Here is a 15228-nt window from a genome sequence, read left to right as displayed (position 1 = left end):
TAAGAGCAGTATCCGATTCTGATGGAAGGAGACTACAATCAGGTTCTTGATCCCATTCTGGACCGGAGAAGCCCATCTCCCTCCTTCCCACCCACGTATGTCAGTTGGGGTATCAGATTTAGGTTTGGTTGATGTGTGGAGAATGTTTAATCCTACAACAAGAGACTATACATTTTACTCCTCCCCACATCATGTTTATTCTAGGATTGACTATTTCCTCATAGCCCTCTCCTCTCCTTCACCCTCTCATGCACAATCGGGAGCATACTGATATCTAATCATGCTGATGTGAGTCTCTGAATAGTCCCCATTAGTAAATAAAGTACATCTCGTAGGTGGAGGCTGAATTCCAGTGTATTATTAGATGTTGACATCAGGTATTCTTTGAATCCTCAAATTGACTTGTATAAAGAGACTAATCTACACTCTGCCCCATCACCTGGGGTGGCCTGGGAGGCTCTCAAGGTCTTCCTTAGGCGCCACATAATCCAACATGCCTCACACAAAAAGAAGGAGAGCGCTGCCCAGAACAACAGATATTAATCAAACTTTGAAGGACTTTTATGTAGGTCTGTATAGCTCTGAGTCTAATGCAGAACCCAGGGAAATTGAATCCTTTCTTAGCCAGTTAAACCTTCCCACTCTGTCCAGTGAACAAAAGGATTCTCTTGAGGCCCCCATAACAGTGGAGGAAATAGTGGATGTGGTTCAAAATCTGCCCTCAGGCAAATCTCCAGGGCCAGGTGGTTTTACCCTTGAATTTTATAAACAATTTGTGGTGGAAATGGTTCCTATGTTACTTTACACGTATGAGGAGTCTATGTATAGTGGCTCGCTACCCTCCACTGTTTCTCAAGCTCTTATCACACTTATTCTGAAAAAGGATAAGGACCCAACAAACTGTAAGAGTTATAGACCAATTTATCTTATTAACTGCGACCGAAAGGTATTACCAAAGATCCTAGCCAACAGGTTGGATAAGGTTGTATCCACCCTGGTCCATCCAGATTAGGTGGGGTTTATTCGCAATCACAGTTCTTCCGATAATGTCAGGTGCTTAGTTGATATTATGTGGATCCGGTTGTTATATAGTGAACCAACTGCAGCAGTGGTAACACATGGATTTATCTCACCATGCTTCGCCTGTCCCGAGGCTCAAGACAGGGTTACGGACGTAGTCCCCGTCTTTTTGTTTTGGCACTGGAACCATTAGCAGTAGCTATCTGTCTCGACCACAACTTTCCTGGTATCCAGATAGGTCCAACTACCCACAAACTGATGCTCTATGGCGATGACATATTGCTGTTTGTTTCAGACCCAGGAAAATCTGTCCCATCATTACTCTCAACTATCAATTGTTTCTCTAAATGATCAGGATAAGCCCTCCCCCTGAACTCCTACTGCCCTGAAACACTGTTTCAGGCAGGCAACTTTAAGGGACCAGACAAGGACTTAAACTACCTTGGTATATAATTTACACCCCAGCTGTCTTAAAATCAAATATTGATAGGTGGGCCCCCCTTTTCCTATTTCTGTGGGGTAAGGCCAACATTTTAAAAATGAACGTTGCTCCAAAATTGAACTACATTCTGCAAGGTCTCCCTATTAGAAAACCTATAAAATATAATACTTCCTTGAGTAACATAGACTGTGTAATTATATCTAGTGGAATGGAAAACGCCCTATGGGTTTTGCGAAAACCTCAGAGACCCGTGGACCAGGGTGGATTGTGGATCCCCAACTTATTGCTTTACAATTATGCATTTAGTCTGAGACATCTAGCGCATTGGTCACTATCCCCTGAAAGGAGGAATTTGGCAACAATTTTGGAGACATTTACTGATTCTGAGTTTACTTAGAAGTACCTTTGGACACTCTGGCACTTCTCCCTGTGGTAACGTTCCTTCACATATCCTTTCTCTTCACGGCAAGGGACACGAAGCCTCGCTCTGTTATGGCCTGCTACTAAAGGAGTGCTCGGAAACCTCTTCGTTCAAAAATGGTATGTGAAGCTGATCTAGAGGTTTCTTTCTCAGAAAAAGAATGGTCAGGCATCCCCAAAAAGATCCAGGAAAACGTTAAGGGAAATTCGAACCAGACTCATTCCCTTTAAGGTCATCAACAGAATATACTGGACACCCTCCAAACCCCACTGGGCCAAGTTAAAAGACAACCCTGACTGCTGGAGATGTCTTGCAGAGGGCCCACCTGTACATGTCCCTCAGCTCAAGAGTTCTGGTCACAGGTACATGAAAGCATTGAAGGCTGTAGGGTTCCAGGTCCCATTTTGTCCTTGGCTATAAATGCTGGGAGACCCCTCCTCTACTGAGGACCTTTCCACCTCAGACTAGGATTGGGTCCAACCTGCAGGGGTGTTAGGTAGAAGGTTACTAATTCAACATTGGAAGTCTGCTCACACTCCCACTTTAGAAGAATGGCACCTCTTACTTAGCAGGGTAGCAGCTTGACAGATTATCTTTTCGACTAATACAAAGATGGACACTTTTCTTTGGGAAGTGGGAAAAATACAGTACTTACAGTGGGGCAAAAAAATGTTTAGTCAGCCACCAATTGTGCAAGTTCTCCCACTTAAAAAGATGAGAGAGGCCTGTAATTTCATCATAGGTACACTTCAACTATGACAGACAAAATGAGGGAAAATGAATTTTAATGATTTTTAATGAATTTATTTGCAAATTATGGTGGAAAATAAGTATTTGGTCACCTACAAACAAGCAAGATTTCTGGCTCTCACAGACCTGTAACTTCTTCTTTAAGAGGCTCCTCTGTCCTCCACTCGTTACCTGTATTAATGGCACCTGTTTGAACTTGTTATCAGTATAAAAGACACCTGTCCACAACCTCAAACAGTCACACTCCAAACTCCACTATGGCCAAGACCAAAAAGCTGTCAAAGGACACCAGAAACAAAATTGTAGACCTGCACCAGGCTGGGAAGACTGAATCTGCAAAAGGTAAGCAGCTTGGTTTGAAGAAATCAACTGTGGGAGCAATTATTAGGAAATGGAAGACATACAAGACCACCGATAATCTCCCTCGATCTGGGGCTCCACGCAAGATCTCACCCCGTGGGGTCAAAATGATCACAAGAACGGTGAGCAAAAATCCCAGAACCACACGGGGGGACCTAGTGAATGACCTGCAGAGAGCTGGGACCAAAGTAACAAAGCCTACCATCAGTAACAACCTATGCCGCCAGGGACTTAAATCCTGCAGTGCCAGACGTGTCCCCCTGCTTAAGCCACTACATGTCCAGGCCCGTCGGAAGTTTGCTAGAGAGAATTTGGATGATCCAGAAGAAGATTGGGCGAATGTCATATGGTCAGATGAAACCAAAATAGAACTTTTTGGTAAAAACTCAACTCGTCGTGTTTGGGGGACAAAGAATGCTGAGTTGCATCCAAAGAACACCATACCTACTGTGAAGCATGGGGGTGGAAACATCATGCTTTGGGGCGGTTTTTCTGCAAAGGGACCACTGATGACTGACGACTGATCCGTGTAAAGGAAAGAATGAATGGGGCCATGTATCGTGAGATTTTGAGTGAAAACCTCCTTCTATCAGCAAGGGCATTGAAGATGAAACGTGGCTGAGTCTTTCAGCATGACAATGATCTCAAACGCAACGAAGGAGTGGCTTCATAAGAAGCATTTCAAGGTCCTGGAGTGGCCTAGCCAGTCTCCAGATCGCAACCCCATAGAAAATCTTTGGAGGGAGTTGAAAGTCTGTGTTGCCCAGCAACAGCCCCAAAACATCACTGCTCTAGATGAGATCTGCATGGAGGAATGGGCCAAAATACCAGCAACAGTGTGTGAAAACCTTGTAAAGACTTACAGAAAACGTTTGACCTCTATCATTGCCAACAAAGGGTATATAACAAAGTATTGAGATAAACTTTTGTTATTGACCAAATACATATTTTCCACCATAATTTGCCATAATTCAAATTTTGTCTGTCACAGTTGAAGTGTACATATGATGAAAATTACAGGTGTCTCTCATCTTTTTAAGTGGGAGAACATGCACAATTGGTGGCTGACTAAATACTTTTTTTTGCATATCACATTGAAAAACATTAGAGAAGCTCTACTACCCCCTTTCTCTGACCCCTTTTCAGAACAGATTATTATGATGTGTAGCCTATCAAGCTTTAGTTAACCCCCTATTTTTGTTGTTGTTTTAAAAAAATGATTATTTATTTTTGGTTTGCCCACTAGCGCTCTGTTTGTCTTGTTGGGTGTATGATTTTCTATTAGCTATTGAAGTGAGTCAGTGGCTGCGTTCGTTCGGATGTTTTGCAACAGTGTTTCGACTGGTCAGACCAGATCCTGTGCCAGTGTTTAGGCGGGGGATCTGGGTTGGGCTGACGCAGCCCATTATCACCAGGTGGGATACAGAATGTGTCTGATATTATATTGTAGGATAAAGTAATATTGTATAGAGTGTGGCTATTTTAAATGCATTATAGTATTGTACTGTGGTGTGGTTGTTTAATGTGTGTTTGGGTATTTCATGTGTCTTAATGCTTATATTCCAAAGTACAGCAACACTAGATTTGTGTAGGGACTATATCTTGTGGAATGATGAAATAGTATGAGTACATTCATCAAAATAATGTTTGTAATTAAAATATGTCATTCATTATTTGAATATATTGGTAACTGTTGGCAATTCACAAAATAGGATTTTGATTCCCATGATTCTATGAATTAAGTGATACTGCCCGAGAAGCTGATGTTTGGAGGATATACTGGCACTGTTTGCCAGCCCTTGACTTCATCTCAGGCCTGACACCCGTACGAATATCTCCTCCAAACACTGGCCTCTGAGGGCATTATATTAATATAATAATGGGAATCAAAATAATAATATGTGAATTGCAAACAGTACAAGGAAAACATGTAGCTGTAGCCTTCCTTTCTAATTGTGTCCCTGCAAAACTAATTTAGTCGATATTCAAGTTGATATGGACAATTATGGGACATTGCAACACAATAGATGCAGGTAGTCAGCCTGAAGTTAATACCTATAAAGGTAAGCTATATAGTCTATTGGCTCTATAAAATTCTCATTACATGTTGAAAGTAATTTCCCCCCATAACCTTCCCAATTAAATGTTGACTGCAAAGTTGGCCTATCTGGCAGAATGATATGATGATTTGTATCAAACGGGTGCACATTTGCTTTGCACACTCTACCATCATATGTGCAGTACAGAAACCTGACAGAAACACAGCTAGTCTAACACAAATGTACTGTGAATAAAACTTGAAGAGCTCAGTGACTTTCAACGTGGCACCATCATAGGATGCCACCTTTCCAACAAGTCAGTTTGTGAAATTTCTGCCATGCTAGAGTTGCGGAAAGGTCTAGGAGCAACATTGGCTCAGCCTCAAAATGGTAGGCCACACATGCTCACAAAGTCAGAGCAATGATACAGTTTCTGTTGGCTGTGTAATTTCTGGGGTTATCCTAGGGCTTTTGATTCAGTGAAGATCTTTCCATAATGAGAATAAGTTAAGGGGTTCCCTCCTTCTGTTTGAGTGTGCTGGTGTTGTTTCAGGTGCCATGGCTGAGAGATTTGCTCTTCACACTCTGAGCAATGGTTAGGTTTCTCTCGTGATTTGTCAAGGTGCCTGATCTAGTGAATCACTTCTCAAACACCTGATAAAGATAACGTTTTATGTGAGCCCTATTCCCATCAGAATGGGCTTTTTGCTGTCTTTTAAGAACATGAGTGCTGTGGTGAGGTCTCTCTCCTGAGTAAGCTGGTAGGCTATACTCTTTGGTTTCTTGGTTTAACATTTCTCACCCTTGTGGATGTCCTTGGTTGTTTTTGTGTTTCTGATGCAGAGAACCTCTTTCCAAAGTTCCGGTTATCATTAGGGATCTCTGCTGTGAGAGTGGATATCAACAGCTATGAGGCTACTTATCCTCTCCTCTTTTCTTTCAAAGCACTGATCAGTGCAGATGAAGGGGTGGAGACAAGGGCCCCGTTCCAGAGCTTAGACGTTGCTGACACATCTTCCAAAGCCTGGGTAGGTATTTTAAGTATCAACGAACCACATCATATGTTATAGCAATTTGTCCGTTTATGACACAGTCAATGACCTGGCACGCAAACATTGGTTGTTGCATTACATTGCCTTAGCTGTGGAACCTGGCCAAGGAGAGGACAGATTTAGGCAATTGAGATAGAGCAACATTTCCCTCATCTAATCTAATCGACTGCAGTGCACAGCCACATTAAATGCACATTAGGGCAGGGAAGTGTTTTCGTTCCTTAGATTGCCTTCTGTCCAATGACCACAAGGTGGCAGGATGCAATCAAAAATCAGATGAGCCTGTTCAGTGCTGTCCTCTCAGTTGTGATTTCACATCTAAGATAGAGGGATAGAGAAGAAGCGAGAGGGGGGGGAACGAGAGAGACAACAAAACAGTTGAAGGAAGAAAGGAGAAGGAAGGAGTAAGAGTAGAGATGGAGAGAGAAGGCAACAGTAACCTATATAACCTTTGACCCACTGAGATCCCCACCAGGGAGAGAGCGAGAGAGAGAGAGAGATGTAATGTAATGTTGTTTTCGTTGCTTATATGCTTTTGTGTAGCAGTTCTCAATGAAAGATAATGTTTTTGTATACTTTTGGTATACTTCTCGAGAAACAGTACTTCCTGTGAAAGGCAATGGAACAGACAATTCTTAGAAGGAGATGTGGAATTTAGTGTCAGGATAATCCAAACATATGTACCCCATGCTACTTCCCTTTTTCTACAGATTTCTGTTAACACTGTCAATATAGCTCATTTTTGCAACCTCAGTCCCAAATCAGATGACTTCCACTATGAGTCAAATGGGTGGGTTTTTTACGTAATGATGCGTTGTTATAAGAGGGTCTTGATGAGGATCTCAGGGGTGTTGTCTGTCACTTTGGAGTAACATGGAGACATCAGTAGAAAGAGGAGAGGATCACATCAGCTCGATCTACCAGAGTAACCCACTGCTTGACTTGGACATGAAACTAAGCAGGACGGACATGTACACCTTCCAGAGCAGCGGTAAGCAGGGGTGGACCTGGGGGTCACAGGGGCAACATTTTAACACCTAAGTTCTTCTTGCGCCAAAGACCTGGTGATTCAACAGTAGTGAGCTATTTGTGTGATTTTTCTTATATTCCACCTCTGGTACTAGGGGCCTATGTGGCCTTTCTTATTTCAAAGTATGTTCTTTACCCAATTCACTTTGAATTGGTGCAAAGTGTGATCCGTGGTAGCTCAGTTGGTAGAGCATGAGGCTTTGGATAAAACTGTCTGGATGTATTATATTATTACATTATAAAGTGGCTTGGAAGATCTTCAATACAGTGCATGGTAATTTATTGTAACTACATTCAAACTCTTAAGGGAGATAATCCTTGTGAGAACATAACTGGGAGGGATAAGATTGCTATGGTGCACACAATTTGAAAGTGCTGGTGGAGAATGAAACAGAAGTAGAAGTACTGTCTGTGCACTGCAAAAAATAACCAGTCTAGCCAAAGAGATGTTGCCATGTGCAGAGACCGATGACAGCACTAAGTTCTAACTTTATGTTCGTTGGCCAGACGCACCTGCTGTGGCAACCTACAGTAGATGAGTGCTATTAACCAAGCTCAACAGCCTGACTTTCTACACTGAGGCAGAAATAGAGAAATGGCCAGAAGAGAGCAGCCATGTCTGTGGATTTGTTGAGATCATTTCTCTATATTCCAAGGGATGCATTTATCTGAATTCTAAATCCCTACCTGTAACCCCTACCCCTTGACAGAACAAGAATTGGATAGGTTTAAGCAATATGATTGATGGTATGCTTTTGTGTAGCAGTTTTCAAAGAAAGATAACGTTTTTTGTATACTTTTGGTATACTTCTCGAGAAACAGTACTTCCTGTGAAAGGCAATGGAACAGACATTCTTAGAAGGAGATGTAGAATTTAGTGTCAGGATAATCCAAACATATGTACCCCATGCTATTTCCCTTTTTCTACAGATTGCTGTTAACACTGTCAATATAGCTCACTTTTGCAACCTCAGCCCCAAATCAGATGACTTCCACTATGAGTCAAATGGGTGGGTTTTATGTTTTTTACGTAATGATGCGTTGTTATAAGAGGGTCTTGATGAGGATCTCAGGGGTGTTGTCTGTCACTTTGGAGTAACATGGAGACATCAGTAGAAAGAGGAGAGGATCACATCAGCTCGTTCTACCAGAGTAACCCACTGCTTGACTTGGACATGTGCGTAGGGGAGTAGGTGGTAGTGGCCCATTTGGAATGTAGCATAAATGTTGTTTGTGTTCATGTCAACATGTTTCAGATCTAAAACCAGCCAAGGCCAGAGGAGCACAGCGATGTCTAAATGTTATTGTCGTTTACCTCGTCCTTCTGACTGCACTGAATATCTTCCTCCTTTACAAAGGTACATCAACCATTGGTTGGTTTTATGTCCAAAATGGTTCAAGCACATTTGTCTAATGTAAAGGAGAAACTAGATTTCCCATTATATCCTGAACTGTATTAGTGACACTATTTGTATGTCTCTGTGCACCTCTCCCCCAGTCTTTTCGATGGAGTCTAGTTGTTTCTCCTCCTCTGGCTCCAGGACAACGATGCTGACCGACATCCACATCCCCCTGGGGATGAACCAGGAGGAGGACCTCCGGACACTGGCCAGAAACACCAGCCTGGAGTCCAACTCTCTCAGAGGAGACCTGGGGAGGTTACAGACCCAGGTCAGCAGCCTATGTGGGGAGGATGGACAGCTGGGCCAGCTGAGGACAGACCTGGGTGTGGTCAATGCAAGCACCACTCTCCTTCAGGACACAGTGAAAACACTCAGATTCCTCAAAGGTAGCTACTGTAAGAAATGGCAGGATGTCCAGGTTGATAGATTTGACGTTTTATATAAAATATGGTTACACATAGACGTAGGTATACACCCATGTTTTGTCATTATGCTTTACAAAGTATAAAATACAAGAGTGTCAGGCTCTGTCGCAGCCGGCCACGACCGGGAGGTCCATGGGGCGACGCACAATTGGCCTAGCGTCGTCCGGGTTAGGGAGGGCTTGGCCGGTAGAAATGTCCTTGTCTCATCGCGCACCAGCGACTCCTGTGGCGGGCCGGGTGCGGTGAGTGCTAACCAGGTTGCCAGGTGCACGGTGTTTCCTCCGACACGTTGGTGTGGCTGGCTTCCGGGTTGGATGCGCACTGTGTTAAGAAGCAGTGCGGCTTGGTTGGGTTGTGTTTCGGAGGATGCATGGCTTTCGACCTTCGTCTCTCCCGAGCCCGTACGGGAGTTGTAGCGATGAGACAAGATAGTAACTACTAACAATTGGATATCACGAAATTGGAGAGAAAAGGGGGTAAAATTCAAAATAAAAATAAAAATACAAGAGTGTATCTGGTGTAATAATGCAGGTTATTTTTGCACTGCAGCTTCACCAGGCCCACAGGGACCTATTGGTAAGTCCCCTCATCCTTAGTGCAAAATCAACAACCACAGAAGAGAGTAAGAGAGCTATCAATGCCCCTTACACCACAAGCTTGGAATTCCCATGTCATTTGATGCTATGGTTTCCCTAGGTCCACCTGGTGCGAGGGGGGCAACTGGTGTGAGGGGGGAGAAGGGAGACACAGGTGAGTCCACCTAAAGTGCTACATTGCTCCATTGTAGTGGCATCACCTTGTCACTGCAACAACCAATGTTAGCTCAGCACCAATCTAACTCTACCACACATTGGAGGGTTGTAGGAGAGGAAATATGTAGCATTAGCATTTAGCTTCTCATCTGTCCAGTAATGATGAACTGATGACCTGTCATCTCCATCAGAGAAAGTGAAGGATGAATGATCTGCCTGCCTCTCCATTTCATAATAACCCACTGCTTAGTCAATGTATTTACCCCTGTATGAAGTCTCAATCAGGGATGGACTTCACACAAGCTAACATATTATCATTAGAGTCTGAGTCAGGTGTTTTCCAATAGGTCGTCCTGCCAAAATGCCATCCTTCATCACACTATAGAGTGGATGCTAACTACTCCCGTTTAGTAAGCAGGCAGACAGTTTCAGTCAGCTAACATGGATAAGTGCCTTTTTTCGAGGCAATGATTGTATTTTTCACAATAACATAATTCATCAAAGAAAAATTAAGAATCCATCAGACTCAATATCAATAATGTTTCATACAGACCTTTCTCTGTCAAGTGATCTGTGACCGTTCTATGTAAAGCTGATTTGATGTCATTCGTAATTCACTCAGTAACATTTAAGGTTTGCTTTTGTATATAAGTAGATAGTGAAAGGGTTACTGTGTTCCACGTGAGACAGTAGATAGTGAGAGGGTTACTGTGTGTTCCAGGTGAGACAGTAGATACTGAAAGGGTTACTGTGTTCCACGTGAGACAGTAGATAGTGAGAGGGTTACTGTGTGTTCCAGGTGAGACAGTAGATAGTGAGAGGGTTACTGTGTGTTCCAGGTGAGACAGTAGATAGTGAGAGGGTTACTGTGTTCCAGGTGAGACAGTAGATAGTGAGAGGGTTACTATGTGTTCCAGGTGAGACAGTAGATAGTGAGAGGGTTACTGTGTGTTCCAGGTGAGACAGTAGATACTGAAAGGGTTACTGTGTTCCAGGTGAGACAGTAGATAGTGAAAGGGTTACTGTGTGTTCCAGGTGAGACAGTAGATAGTGAGAGGGTTAATGTGTGTTCCAGGTGAGACAGGACAAAAAGGAGACCCAGGAGTTGATGGCCAGACTGGTGACAAGGGAAATCCAGGGGAACCAGGACCCAAAGGTGATTCACCTTACTCCTACTTGATATCAAAGCTTAACCTCAATCTAAACCCCAATAGGAAATGTGACATTATTACTGATCTTTTATGTCATAACAATGCATTTAGTAGTCTGTGGTTCTTAATGCTCATATCCACCGGCTCACACAGAGTTCACTTGTGGTTATATCACTATTGATCTCCATTCAGTACCTCAACTCTATAACATGTCAATGTTTCAGGTGAAGATGGGGCCACTGGACCACAAGGACCAGCTGGTGCACCCGGTAAGTCTTACTAACATAGAACCAGTCCAGTAGTACTAACATGGTATAGAACTCAAGCAGTAGAGTTGTGGAGAACATGGTGGATAAGTTAACTGTTTACCACGACAATTACCCCATGCATCAACACTAACTTTATACAGCTCCCTAGGGGACAGACTGGGAATATTTCACCATAGTTTGGTTGAAGTACTGTGGTATTAGTGAGCTCTTTTAGTCTAAGAGACATTCGGAGGCTAGATTAATTATTGACAGTTTCACAGGGGCCGGGTCTGCAGGTGGAGTAGGCTAATTGTGTCAGGAATACTGAATATTCCCCCATTTTCCTTCTGACTCCGCCTCTCTCCCCCGCTCTCACCCCATCTGTCACAGAGTAAATGTGTGTCGTGCACTTGATGTCCCACAGCCCAATCAAAATAAATATGCTCTTGATTCATATTTGATTGGCTGAACTTGCTCCAAGACTTTGCTTTTTTTTATAGCTGAAAAACTAGCCCTGACTCTTCAAAAGCTTTCGAGGGGTGACATTAATGCATTTTAAAAAGTGTAGGTTAGATGGTTAAAGCTACTGCTGCTGCTGCCCAGGCAGATACTATTCTTTCCCTCCATGAAAGGAAATGAATATTTTTACTTAATCGCCCTCACTGTTAATAGTCTTATCAGCCTGGTGAGCACAAGGATCTATTCCCTTCCGCCCTTGAATAGGTAGGAGATTGACTCCTGACAATACACTCAAACTCCACTTTTGGGGTTAACAGTCATAAATATAAATATTCCCCACTAGATGTATCTTTTATATTATCCTATATTATGAGTTATCATAAATATGATGTCATCATGACTTGCTCAAATGAACTTGTGATCTTTTCATCCAGTAGTTCCATTTCCATTTCAGCCTTCTCAGTTTCTGTTCCTGTTCCTGTTGTCACATTAATACGGAAACCATATCAGCAGATCGTTATTGTGAAATCTGTCCATTTTATGTCCTCTGAATTGAAATTAGAAGTGCTGAGTGAATGCATTCTTTAAACAAAGGTAGTTTGGAGTTCTGCTTACTTCAGCACAAATAGAGTACATTTTTCTTAACATAGCCACTTCACAACAAGTAGCCACTGCTATGGTGCCGGAGAAAATGTATATGATGTATAAAAGGGTTGAAGTTCCCCTGTGTTAAGTGTTTTAATGTGCAAGTATTTGATTATTTCTAGTGGATAGTGTGTGTGTGTGTGTGTGTGTGTGTGTGTGTGTGTGTGTGTGTGTGTGTGTGTGTGTGTGTGTGTGTGTGTGTGTGTGTGTGTGTGTGTGTGTGTGTGTGTGTGTGTGTGTGTGTGTGTGTGTGTGTGTGTATATATATATACAGTAACTCTGACTATGTGTCATACAGACAGTGCAGCCACTAATTGTTCAGGACTCCCTGGGCTGCCAGGACCACAGGGACCAAAGGGGGATATGGGTCACATTGGTGAGTCTGGATGGGCTTAAATGGATACTTCGGGATTTTGGCAATGAGGCCCTTTATCTACTTCCTCAGTGTCAGATGAACTTGTGGATACCATTTTTATGTCTCTGTGTCCAGTATGAAGTAAGTTGTGGTAGATGCGTGAGCCATTGCTAACCAGCGTTAGAGCAATGACTGGAAGTCTATCACAATGGCTGGAATAGCATGCTAGCAGATACCCATAGATTTTCTGTCATTGTGCAAATGTTAGTTATCATTGGCTCGCAAAACTAACTCTAACTTCCTTCGTACTGTACACAGAGATATACTTCTCTGTGCATATTTGCATATTTGAAGTGCTTACTTCTAAACAACCTATTTTTTACTATTCAACAACAAGCTGAACCTGGTCTACTCTTTACTCTTGTTGCCACCTCTAACCTTTACCTTCCAACCTCTTCACAGGTTTACCAGGGATATCAGGCCAGAATGGAACCAAAGGGGACACTGGTAAATAACTGTTGATGTTTAACTGTTTCATGAGGCCAAGCTTGAGGTTGCCTTTACATGTTAGCGTGTGACTGGGTGCAAATATTTTCAGATTTTTGCATTTTCGTCTTTACTGTACTGTATACCCTCCACATTGTAGAGCGAGTGTGACATAGTGTGCTGTGAATCTTCCAGGAGTTCAGGGGCGTGATGGAGTAAAAGGGGCCCGTGGTCTGAAGGGTGACACAGGGCCGACAGGAGAGCCTGGACCCATAGGACCTGAAGGTGAATTTCACCCTGTCTCTGAGCTATAGGAGCCTCATAATTTGTGCTGAAGCAAGCAGGGACGTGATAGAGTAAAATCCCCTCCTTCAAATGACTGATTACAAGAACGACAGGTTATGTAGATTGTCTACATTTTCCCATCTTTATTATATTCTCCTAACTTTAGGTGCTATTATAATCATATGAAGTGTCATGTATGACTCTTTGTACAAATTTGTAGCTCTTGTTCTTCTTCCTCAGGACCAAGAGGACCTGCTGGTGTTAATGGAACAAGAGGACTTGCTGGTGTGTACATCTGTGTGTGTGTGCGTGCATGCGTGATGGCGTGTGAGTGTGTTTAATTTGTGTGTTTGTGCATCCGTGCGGGATTGCGTGTGAGTGTGTGTGTGTTTAATTTTAACTTCTGCATGTCCTAGGTCTTCCAGGGTTGCAGGGAAGTCCTGGAAGTCAAGGTCCACGTGGAGAAAAGGGTGAAAGAGCAGCTGGACCATGTAAGTATGGACCTATGGAGCCACACACACACACACACATATATGTGCTGGTGTGCATTTGTTTACGTAAAATATATACTGTATGTAAATATGATATGTATTCATTTAACTAAATATTCATGTGAATAATCATTGCACTATGGGCCTGGAATACAGTACAGTTCATTTTCAATCATTTGCATGTATAAGGTATTTTCAAATGTCTCTCTCTCTGGTGACAGCGAATGTGCGTATTGTTGGTGGGGTTACTCGTGGGAGAGTGGAGGTGATGTGGTTGGGGCAGTGGGGTACGGTGTGTGACGACAGCTTCGACACAGTGGATGGGACGGTGCTCTGCAAGACGCTGGGGTACCAAAGAGCCTCTGCAGTCTTCACGGCAAGCCCCGGTGAGTCCAAGAACCTTATCACTTCCATAGATCCTCCATTTGGTTTTGTCTGTTTGTTCCTACTGAGGATGTATAGAGATCCTTTCCTGGCTGAGTTTTGTTTTACTCCATATATATTCATGAATTGCTCATTGTTCATTGTTGAATCTCCTGGAATCTTTTAGGAGTGGGTAAGATCTGGTTTGATGACCTGCGCTGCACAGGCACAGAGGCCAGTGTGTTTGACTGCCCCCACAACGGCATGGGCATCAACAATTGTCAACACAATGAGGACGCTGGGGTGCAGTGTGTGTGAGTGTGTCCTGGATCCAAAAGAGAGACTCCTGGACTCCATCAAAAAGACTGGAGGAGAGATGCATAGAGAAACACACACACACACACACACACACACACACACACACACACACACACACACACACACACACACACACACACACACACACACACACACACACACACACACACACACACACACACACACACTTGATGCATCTACTTTGTCTCATCTTATTAAAACAACATTAATAGGCATTTCAATAACCATGGCATTTAACTAACATGAAGCTAACTTATAATAATATAATAGTACCCTGGATTAAAGTTTATACAGAAAAAACTGAATGGCATTTTGTAAACCAGTTTCATCAGTTTGAAGTAAAACAGTGAAAAATCAGACAAAATGAGTCAGATGCTGTTTGTTTAAATGTTGTGAAATGCTGTGTGACATCTACTTTCACCTCTTGATCCCAAATCTCCACCCACTCACCATCACCCTCCTACACATACACACAAACACACCAAGACATCATTCTGCTTAGGCAAGCATGGTTAAAGGTCCGTCTGAAGGACAAGCACCTCCTTCCTGACAGACATACAGAATTGGGGTCAACACTTCTATATGACACAGCCAGTCAGTCATGTTACATTAGATGAAGTGAAGTTAAGGGACCAAAATAACTTGAGTGTAAATATTATCTCGGGCTGGTGTCCAAATGATTAAATAAATGTATCCAAGCACATTTGGGTCCC

General features: G+C 42.9%; 1 protein-coding gene across 1 annotated transcript; it reads left to right on the top strand.

The window, feature by feature from the left end:
* Window positions 1–6460: 6460 nt before the first annotated feature.
* On the top strand, window positions 6461–14879 carry LOC109871108 (macrophage receptor MARCO). The gene is made up of 14 exons (XM_020461941.2): window positions 6461–7075; window positions 8370–8471; window positions 8612–8902; window positions 9491–9517; window positions 9638–9691; window positions 10769–10849; window positions 11069–11113; window positions 12495–12572; window positions 13014–13058; window positions 13233–13322; window positions 13563–13607; window positions 13739–13813; window positions 14035–14199; window positions 14364–14879. The coding sequence occupies exons 1-14, from the start codon at window positions 6958–6960 to the stop codon at window positions 14492–14494; spliced, it is 1347 nt and encodes a 448-aa protein (XP_020317530.1). The 5' UTR covers window positions 6461–6957; the 3' UTR covers window positions 14495–14879.
* The last annotated feature ends 349 nt before the right edge of the window (window positions 14880–15228 follow it).

This window comes from Oncorhynchus kisutch, linkage group LG26 (genome assembly GCF_002021735.2).
Source record: "Oncorhynchus kisutch isolate 150728-3 linkage group LG26, Okis_V2, whole genome shotgun sequence".
In the NCBI taxonomy this organism is placed as follows: domain Eukaryota; kingdom Metazoa; phylum Chordata; class Actinopteri; order Salmoniformes; family Salmonidae; genus Oncorhynchus; species Oncorhynchus kisutch.
The sequence above is the reverse complement of the archived record's forward strand: the minus strand, read 5'-3'. Positions and strand labels throughout refer to the sequence as shown.

Excerpts from the sequence above, each read along its gene's own strand:
- LOC109871108 (XM_020461941.2), top strand. The coding sequence starts at position 6,958 with ATGGAGACATCAGTAGAAAGAGGAGAGGATCACATCAGCTCGATCTAC. Across the intron at positions 8,903-9,490 it reads AACACTCAGATTCCTCAAAG|CTTCACCAGGCCCACAGGGA; the intron begins GTAGCTACTGTA and ends TTTGCACTGCAG. Across the intron at positions 13,608-13,738 it reads TGGAACAAGAGGACTTGCTG|GTCTTCCAGGGTTGCAGGGA; the intron begins GTGTGTACATCT and ends TGCATGTCCTAG.